This window comes from Bison bison, unplaced genomic scaffold (genome assembly GCF_000754665.1).
Source record: "Bison bison bison isolate TAMUID 2011002044 unplaced genomic scaffold, Bison_UMD1.0 scf7180017864065, whole genome shotgun sequence".
Classification (NCBI taxonomy): Eukaryota; Metazoa; Chordata; class Mammalia; order Artiodactyla; family Bovidae; genus Bison; species Bison bison.
Genome location: NW_011494637.1, coordinates 1 through 9,982, shown reverse-complemented (window position 1 = coordinate 9,982; position 9,982 = coordinate 1). Strand labels below are relative to the sequence as shown.

The 9,982-nt window shown below is 52.1% G+C and overlaps 1 protein-coding gene across 1 annotated transcript in view; it reads left to right on the top strand.

The window, feature by feature from the left end:
• LOC104986259 (1-acyl-sn-glycerol-3-phosphate acyltransferase delta-like) overlaps positions 1-4,582 on the top strand; it is a 109,535-nt gene extending 104,953 nt beyond the window's left edge. The window contains exons 3-4 of the mRNA XM_010836741.1: positions 2,492-2,661; positions 4,397-4,582. Coding sequence (XP_010835043.1) covers positions 2,492-2,661; positions 4,397-4,582 — 356 coding nt within the window. The remainder of the gene's footprint in view (positions 1-2,491; positions 2,662-4,396) is intronic.
• The last annotated feature ends 5,400 nt before the right edge of the window (positions 4,583-9,982 follow it).

Below are 9,982 nucleotides of genomic sequence, written 5' to 3'. Positions count from 1 at the left end.
CTGCCTACACACGTCTGGCCACCAGACGGTGTTTGCTGGAAGCAGACATGTGCCCGCACCGTGCTGGGTCCTGGGGTGAAAGGCTGAGGTTAGGGTCTGTGCCTCGCAGGGCCTGTGGCCTGTAGTGGGGGCAAGGGGTCATCGCACCATGTCACAGGGTGCGATGAGTACCCTGGAAGGGACTGGGCAAGTGGAAGCAGGCCCGGCCTGCCCTGGACTTGGAGCAGCAGGGCCCAGAGAGGCCTTCAGGAGGTGGCGGCCGGAGGCGTCCCGGGAGCCGTCCCACTTGACCTGGCGGCCTCTGGATGCGGCTCTGCCCTGGGATTGTCCACCCCCGTGAACGGTACCGGGACGGGTTGGACCCGTCCCCCTCCCTCCCCCGATGGCTCCCCCGGGCTTGCTGCCCCTGGAGGACAGCTGCCTGGGGGCTCGGCATTTTCTCAGCTCTAGGAACAGGCAGACTCTATGGTGTTCAGTAGGGGGTGTGTTCTGGTTTGTTTTCTGATGACACGGGTGGGCAGTGAAGCCTGGGTCTGCTGGGGGCCCGGCACGTGCTCTGCACAGAGAGCCTGTTGTATGTGACGCCCATCGCTTCTCACAAAAGCCCCTGAGGCCACCCCTTCCAAGATTAGGAGGCTGGGGTGCCTCGGGGTTCACCTGTCCAAAGCCCCAGAGGGCTCGGGCTTAGAAACTAGACTGTAGTGCCTTCCAGAGAGTTCTGGCTCCAGCACCTCATTGCCGGTCTCCAGCCTCAAGGAGAGAGAGACTTCCAAGGGCAGCAAGTCCAGCCTTTTATTTGTGAGGCTTGGCTGGGCTTTGTGTGTGTGTGTGTGTGTGTGTGTGTGTGTGTGTGTCTGTGCATGCAGGGGTGCATGTGTGGGCATGCCTGTGTGCATGTGCTGGGGCAGGTGATGAGTGAGTGAGTGCCCGACATATACCTCTAAGTGGTGATAAAAAGGGGCATGTCCTTCACAGGGCTTCCCCAGTGGCTCAGTGGGTACAAGAATCCAGCTGCAATGCAGCAGACACAAGAGATGCAGGTTCAATCCCTGGGTTGGGAATATCCCCTGGAGGAGGAAATATCAACCCATTCTGGTATTCTTGATGAAAAATCCCATTGAGAGTGGAGTCTGTTCATGGGGTTCTCAAGGCAAGAATACTGAAATGGTTTTCTATTCCCTTCTCCAAGGAGATCCAACCAGTCCATCCTAAAGGAGATCAGTCCTGGGTGTTCATTGGAAGGATTGATGCTGAAGCTGATGCTCTAATGCTTTGGCCACCTGATGGAAAGAACTGACTCATTTGAAAAGACTCTGATGCTGGGAAAGATTGCAGGCGGAAGGAGAAGGGGACAACAGAGGATGAGATGGCTGGATGGCATCACCAACTCGATGGACACGAGTTTGAGTAAACTCTGGGAGTTGGTGATGGACCGGGAGGCCTGGCGTGCTGCAGTTCATGGGGTCGCAAAAAGTCGGACAGAACTGAGCGACTGAACTGAACTGAACTGAGAGGAGCCTGGCAGGCTACGGTCCATGGGATCACAAAGAATGTGACATGACTTGGAGACTAAGCGTGCTCACAGAACCCTTTATTATAACAGTGTTCGCGTCACTATGAAAATGTTGGCAGTCAGCTGAGCGACTAAGCCATCCTTCCCAGAGGGCTCCCTCAGCCACCCACCTACCTACCTGCTGAACACACTGAACTGTAGCATTCCAGTGCAAAGCTGCTCTTTAGCTGTAGTTGAAATTGCCGAGGTTCCGCTGTTCTTCTGGACAATTTCTACCATAAAGGCTTGTCCTCAGGGCACCAGGTGGGGAGTTGGTCACCTGATTTAGAGGTATCACTGAAGAAAAAAATGGCAAGTTGGTCTTTATTGCCCGAAAAAGGACTTTTCCGTTTTCACAAGCTCTTTTAAAAATGTTTTTATAGTTTCATTGAGGCCCACGAGGGAATGACCCTAATTCATCCTGGCCCTTCAGGTGCTGCTATTTCCCCGCAGGGCTTCATCATTCCTGGTACATTCCAGCATCGTTCACAGGAGAGAAAAATTGGGTATTTAGTGTTCTTTGGATGGATTGTATAAGTGTCCCAATTAGTCATTTCGTAGAACGTTAATAATTCTGTATCTCGCCTCCTGCTGCCCTTCAGAGCTCTGTAAACACCAGGGCATGGATTCAGGCTTTCGGATTTACTTTTCCCTAAGGTACTTAATCAAGGATTGCAAGTCATTTGCCTTCTCAAAGCTTCCTCTCCTCCCCTGGAGACTTGTGGAGTTTTCTCTTCTGTTTTTTCTTTTTTTCCTTCTCTTTCTAAACCCTGTCAAGGATTGGGATCTTGGCTGAAACCATCCTGCATTTGACCCCTCGAAGTTGCTTCCCCTTCCAGCTAGGAAGGCAGAGCCTTGCTGTGCCAACCTGTCCCGGGGGTCCAGAGCTCTGGTCGCAGAGGTGCATGAAATAAAGGCCTGTCTGTCTCTCTGTTCCAGAGCTGGTGATGCTGCTGGAGTGGTGGTCGGGTACGGAGTGTGTCATCTACACGGACCCCCGCGCCTACCCCAAGTACGGGAAGGAAAACGCCATTGTCGTTCTGAACCACAAGTTTGAAATCGACTTTCTTTGCGGCTGGAGCCTGGCTGAGCGCTTTGGGGTCTTAGGGGTAAGTCAGACCCGCACACCTCTTTTGTCCAACATCATAACTGGCCCTTTACTCTCAGTCGTTCAGCGCTTGCAGCAGCATTAATAGGCTTGTTGAAATGTTAACTGACTGCTTTTCCTTCTTGCTCAGAATCAAGATGAACATCTGCTGTGAGCAAGGATCATATTTATTCATCAGTGACGGTGTGCTGGGCATTTTACCAACAATTAATTTATTTAACCCTTGTGGAAACATTTGGGAGTCAGGAACCTGCCCTTATATAAACTCTACACTTCACTACCCTGCTCCAGATCACACAACTGTTAAGTCGATTTGAATTTTATCTCGTCCATCTTCATATTCTTTTCCCTCCCTTTTATTTATTTCAATTTATTTATTTTTAATTGGGGGATAATTACAATATTATGTTGGTTTCTGCCGCACATCAGCATGAATCAGCCACGGGTACACATACATCTCCTCCCTCTTGAACCTCGCTCCCCAGCCTGGTATACAGAGTGAAGTAAGTCAGAAAGAGAAAAACGAATATGGTATATTAATGCATATATATGGAATCTAGAAAGATGGTATGGATGAACCTATTGCAGGGCAGGAATAGAGACACAGAGAACAGACTTGTGGGCACAGTGGGGGAAGGAGAGGGGGGACGAATCGAGAGAGTAGCACTGAAGCATAGACATACCATACCCGAAATCGCCAGTAGGAATTTGCGGGAGACCGCAGGGAGCTCAGCCCCGGTGCCCTGCGACAGCTTCGTTTTTTTAATCTCTGTGCTCTGCTGGCTCCCTGAGTCACAGGCAGCATTCGCCTCCGAAATGTCCACCTTCATGGGCCTGAGAAAGCTGAATGCCAATGCCAGGGCCTGTGACCTTCAGCATTCTGAATGAATATGAAATCCTGCTTTTCTCCAACTCGTTTGGCCTCTTGCCTGCCTTAGGGACTGGGCCTCTCCACTGACTCCTATCATGGTGAGCGCAGTGAGGAGTGATGGTTGAGCTCCGAGCAGGTACCAGGCCCTCGGGCTCAGGTGTCCCTACAGGAAGGGTGGCAGATACTGCCCAGGGCTGGGAGAGGCTCACAGCAGAACTTGGGGGTCCCGTGTGGCACCCAGAGCAGCCCCCGAAGACTCAGGGGGGCTGCGCACAGCGTGCTTGTTTTTGGTGGCCCTTGTAGACAGAACCACAGTGCAGAGAAGGTAGGAGTCTGAAGACCATGCAGAGTGGAGCAGACCAAGAATCAGATCCCCCAGGCACGGTCTCCGTGTGTCCAGTCCCTGGTGGCCTGTGGGTCCAGAGTGACTTTGGAACCTTGGGTCTTGTTGCTCTCTGCCTGTTGGAAAGACCCTTGGCTAACAGGTTCTCAGTAACCTTATTTATTTTTTAAATAAAATATATATGTATTTTTATATTTATTTTATTTTCTTAAAAAAAATATTGGGCAAAAGGAGAGAGAAGGAAATATACTTGAAAACAGGTTCCAATAATGTCTTTGGGACAAATATTGGTTGTCATGCCATTAAACTAAAGTTGTTAGCAGTTTTTCAAGAGATGGAAACAGTTGAGTCTCTGCCGCTACCTGAAGACTTGTAGAAAACTGGATTGCCTGGGGCTGAGTGTGCTGAAGGGGCTTCCAGGAATGGACAGGCCTGCTCGCCAGCAGTTTTCTGTTTTCCTGTTTGTTCTGACATGATGTCTGTGCAGACCTGTGTGTGCGTGTGTGTGCACTTTGTTTTCAGGAACAAAACCAGAGATTCGAGTATCCACCTTTTTCTGCTGTGGAGGCCTCGGGCAGAGCTCTTAGCTGCAGTTCTGTGGCTTTATTCTCTCTGAGAGGAGAGAAAAACCACCCTAACCCGAGCTCCATCATGAACACGGACCCTCCTCCCTCACAGGAGCGGGTCTGGGGTGTCCTCGCATCCTGACTGGAACTAGAGGTACAAGCCTTCAAGCGAGGCTTCCCAGGACACCCGTTCTTCAAGCGAAGTCTGGGGGCAGCTGTTGATTTTCTCGGCTTCCCAGGCGGCTTGGGTGTGTCCACGCTTAGGATGTGAGATGTGTAATTTGAGGCAACAGCAAGCTGTTGAACTTAGAGGTGCTTTTCCGTACCTGTGGTCCCCCTGGTGGCTTTATGACCTTGGGCTTCTCCTGTGCGTATTTCGCTGGATTTGTGCTGCTTCCAAGCCACATGGTATGATCACTGTTCACCATTTATTTCTTATACATAGACGGCCAGGGCCTCAGTTTGGGTAAAGAATGTGCCCCAGGATGGGAATTAGTAACTCTTGATTTCTGAGTTGCTTCTCTTTCCTCTTGGACGGTATTAAGAGGAAAAGCTGGGGAGTGGTGAGGGGTGGCTGGTGGTGGTGAGCGGTCCCCTCTGTGTCAGAAAATGACCAGGGCAACCCGGGGAGGGAACGTTTCTAGTCTTGTCTCCTCCCCCACCTCCAACTCCTTCTGAAGAGAGAAAACCCTCAGCACCTTCACAGGGTCAGGGATGGAGCAGGACTAAGGAAGCAGGAACACAGAGATGCTCAGGGAAACAGAATCAGCAGCCACAGGGAGGGGCGCCACACAGTGAAGAGGGTGGGCCCCGCGGGGTGCTTGGAGGGGAAGTTACCCATGGAGAGCGGTCCCGGGACTACAGGGGGCCCAGGATTGAGAAGAGGAGGCTTCTGTGGAGCGGTGACTATCAGCGCCCTTGAGCATTTTTCTAGCAGAGACTCTGAAATCCTGGTTTCCCCAGCAGACTGATTGTCCAGCCCACGACATGGGGACCGCTCATCTCCAGCCCTGACTTCCTGAATGAATACCACCGCGATCGGACTGCGTTTCTCTCTTAGAAACCAAACAACTAAGGTTGCGAGCACGTTACATGAGCCTTGCCCCTCGGTCTGCAGACTGTTCAGGAGTTTTAGGAGTCCCACCCAGGGTTGGATAGGCAGGTCTCAGGACCTCGGCTGGGACGATGCAGTTTCCGTCCTCGCAGGAGCCCAGGCATCCCTGCTCTGGGGGCCAGCAGGTTGTCTGGATTCTTGCTGAGATGTTCTCTGGGGCCCTGGAGTTGGCGTCAGAAGTGGAGGCTTGGGGGAAGGCAGCAAGTGACCACGTCTTCCCACCGCCCAGCACTGGGTAAACAGCGGGTGCTGTGGCCACCATAGCTGTCTGTACAAATGCTGATGAAGCCACGTGCTGGCAGAGGCGCTGAGGGGATGAGACAGGATGCCCGTGACCTTGTGGGGCTGGGCCCCGTGAAGGTGGAAGTCGGCAGACTGTTCTCCCGCGGGGGCAAGGACGGGGATGGGGGACGTTCTCTCTCCCAAGCAGGGAACAGTTACCATCCATTTGTGTCTCCCAGAGCAGCTGAGGTCTGCCTGGAGGGCGCGAGGCTGGAGGAGGAGCTGCCTGGCTCCTTTCCAAAGACGCCCATTCTCTCCTTCTACCCTGGAAAGGAACCAGGCAGCATCTCGTTATAGGGATGGTGCAGCGGTGCTTCTGTCTTCATTGACCTTCAGAAACACTCGCCTGATTCTTCCCTTTTTTTTTAAAGTAACACATGATGTTGAGATCCTTCTGGAGTCTAAGAAGTTTGCATTTTAGAAGAGAAGGGACATAATAAGGAAGGTTCCTGATGAGGCATTTTTCATCTTCACACGTAACAGCCCAAGAGGAAGTGAGTTGAAATTGAAGTGAGTGAAATTCGAAGACATTCTTGCACGCGGCCTCAGTCGCTTCAGTCGTGTCTGACTCTTTGCGACCCTTTGGACTGTAGCCCACCAGGCTTCTCTGTCCATGGGATTCTTCAGGCAAGAATACTGGAGTGAGTTGCCATTTCCTCCTCCAGGGGATCTTTCCAACCCAGGGATCAAACCCACATCTCTTGCATCTTCTGCATTGGCAGGCGGGTTCTTCACCAATAATGCCAACTGAGGAGTCCTGAAATTCTTGAGAGGAGAGTTAGTAAATGTGAAATTGGATTTGGGGAGAAAGCAATGGGATTCTTTTAAAAAAAGAGAAAAAAGGGGAGGCCTTCCAGTCTTTTATGACCTTTTCCCCCATTTGGTCATTCTAGGGTCCTGTCCCTGTGACTCTGGTTCCCTTAGAGCTGGAGGGCTGGCATGGGCCCTGGTCGTGGTCTTTAAGGGATTCGCTGACTTGTTCCGCCCTGAGTGAGTGTGGTGTGTGGACGGGCCAGGGTGTGCAACGCAAGAGTTACGACTTCTGAAGCTTCGGGTCTGTTTTATGTTTCTGCTGCAGTAAAAATATGCACCGGCTCCTTCACGGTGGCCCTGAAGGTTGCCTAAGATGGTGTTTGTCGGGTCTTTGAGCAGCTCCAGGGCCTGGGAAGCTCTCCGTAAAGGCAGCTGTTTGTGTCCATTTTTATCTGCTGGGGTCACTGTGGCTTGGCGGTTACCCCAGAGGCCAACTGGGATGTTGTGTTCGGGTCTTTAAAGAAGCCCTGGGTGTTAGTCATCTACAGCAGGTGACAAGCCCCGAATGTAGTGGCTCAAAACAAACGCAAAGTGTCACGGTTTGAGTGGCCCGAGATCCCGGCTCAGCTCCGGGGGGGTCGTGGCGGGGTCCCTCCGGGGCTGGGTGGTGGTGACATCTGAAGGCTTGCTGTGCAGGGACCCGCGTCCAGGTTCGCCCCGTTTGTGGCCAGGGTGACCCTCCCGCCTGGGTCTCTGCTCAGGCACCTCTGATCCCCAGGGGAGCAATACGAGCTGGGTGGGAGAAAACACCCGAGTGAGGGAGAAGCCACAGCCTTCTTGTAACGCAAACTTCTGCCCGATAGGGGAGTCCACGAGCCCCGCTCCCTCCAGGAAGCAGGCGGGGCTGCAAGGAGGTGCCCAGAAGTACCCAGAGACAAGGATCAGAGGGGCCATTGTGGAGGCTGCCCGCCACCCCTTTCAGCCTCCAGCCTCGCGTTTCCATCTGTCGCTGTTGTCCGCCTCTTTTGTGACCCCATGGACTGCAGCCCGCCAGGCTCCTCTAACATGATCTATTACAGCTCCACCTGAAAATAGATTGAGTTCCTGTCACGTGTCTACGTGCAGGAGGAGCGGAAGGAGGAGAAGGGAACTCTGATTCCTAAGCAGCGGGCCCTCTCGAAGCTCCCCAGCGCCTTCCAGGCACGAGGATGCAGATGTCGATGAGGGCAACTGATGAGTCTTCCAGACGTTTACCCAACAAGCGGATTGCGTAGGTTTTCTGCGGAAGTCACTGTGCTGGGTAGGATGGCGGGTCAAGGATGCGTGGAAAGCTCTCAGTGACTTCAGATCATACAGAGAGGCAATGAGGTGTCACATAAGACCACGCGACACAGGCACTGAACCGTAATGCGGGGGATCGTGTCCACGTGGGGCGCCCTGTGCGTGTGTGATATTTGACCACTCAGCCATCTGGCGGCTTCAGGGGGTCATTCTGAGTGTCACCCCTTTGTCTGCCAGGAAACAGAGGTCCCGGGAGGAGCTGGGTCATGGTAGTACAGGTGAACTCTGAGGGGCGAGTTCGGGGGTAGCTCTGTTTACCAACCTGTGGGGAAGGACCTCAGTGTTTTAACAACTGGAAAATAACATTTCGTCAGTACCAGCACATGGACTGCTGTGCCCAGGGATGGAGAAACGTCCCAGACCGTGATGACTCCGGGCCCAGGCCTTGAAGGAGGCAGGTGGTTTTAGGAGGAGATAAGAGATGGAGGTAAAGGAAGAAACAAGAGGCAGGGGATGGAGGCAGCTGGAGGGAGAGCCCGGGGAGGGTGTGGCCAGCTGCCATGGTCCCAGGCTCTGCTGACCGACTCTTCCTGCTGTGGCCAAGGGTCCAGATCAGCATTCCTGCTGCCTGCTCAAGGTCACTGCGGGGTGATTTTGAACCTACTCAGTTCAGTTCAGTCACTCAGTCATGTCTGACTCTTTGCAACCCCATGAACCGCAGCACGCCAGGCCTCCCTGTCCATCACCTGTCCGGGAGTTCACCCAAACTCTTGTCCATTGAGTCGGTGATGCCATCCAACTATCTCATCCTCTGTTGTCCCCTTCTCCTCCTGCCCTCAATCTTTCCCAGCATCAGGGTCTTTTCAAATGAGTCAGCTCTTCACATCAGGTGGCCAAAATATTAGAGTTTCAGCTTCAGCATCAGTCTGTCCAATGAACATCCAGGACTGATCTCCTTTAGGATGGACTGGTTGGATCTCCTTGCAGTCCAAGGGACTCTCAAGAGTCTTCTCCAACACCACAGTTCAAAAGCATCAATTCTTCGGCACTCAGCTTTCTTTATAGTCCACCTTTCATAACCTATTAACCCAAGTCAGAAAAGAGATACCATAAAATCCGAGAAAATCAAGAACTGAACCCAGAATGTCAGTATTCCAGTGTAATTCTCCAGGATGCTTCTGACCACTGGCAGGAAACATGGTTCATCCTGTGCCAGATCACATGCGTCTGAAAACCCACATTTCTTGGGGTTTGATTCCAAAAGGACCACTTTTCTAACCATGGATTTCTGAAAGAAGAATGTCGATGCCAATTTGTTCAGAAAGGCTACATGAACGTTACTTCCTATAAACCTCCCATCAACGATCACATTCCCCCAAATTGTAGGTTTCCTGTGTTTTATTTTTCAAACATGTAGAACTAAGCAAGAAAGGAGATGCCCTAAGAGATGAATGTGGGCCCAGGTGTCTAGAACAGACACTTCTGTTTCCATCTGCTTGCTCCAGTTCTCTGGTAAGGGTGGCAGGGCAGAGACAGAGGGGTATGCAAAACCTGCCCACGTCACTGGCAGCCTGGCCCCTACATTCACCAGCTCCAGGACCTCGGAGAGGTTATCTGACTTTTCTGAACCTCGGTGAACCCTTCCCATTTCATGCTATTTAAGAGTTTCATGGAGGAGGAGGAGCCAAGATGGCGGAGGAGTAGGACAGGGAGAACACTTTCTCCCCCACAAATTCATCAGAAGAGCATTTAAACGTCGAGTAAATTCCACAAAACAACTTCTGAATGCCGGCAGAGGACATCAGGCACCCAGAAAAGCAATCCAACTCTTCGAAAGGAGGTAGGAAAAGATATAAAAGACAAAAAAAGAGACAAAAGAGGGAGGGACGGAGCTCCGTCCCGGGAAGGGAGTCTTAAAAAGAGAGAAGTTTCCAAACACCAGGAAACCTTCTCACTGCCGAATCTGTGCCGAGCTTTGGAAGCACAGAGGGCAACATAACAGGAAGAAAAAATAAATAAACAATTAAAACTCGAAGATTGCGAGTCCTACGGTAACTCCCCCAGTGGAGAAGCAGCGCAGACGCCTGCAGGCGCCATTAACAAGCGGGGGCT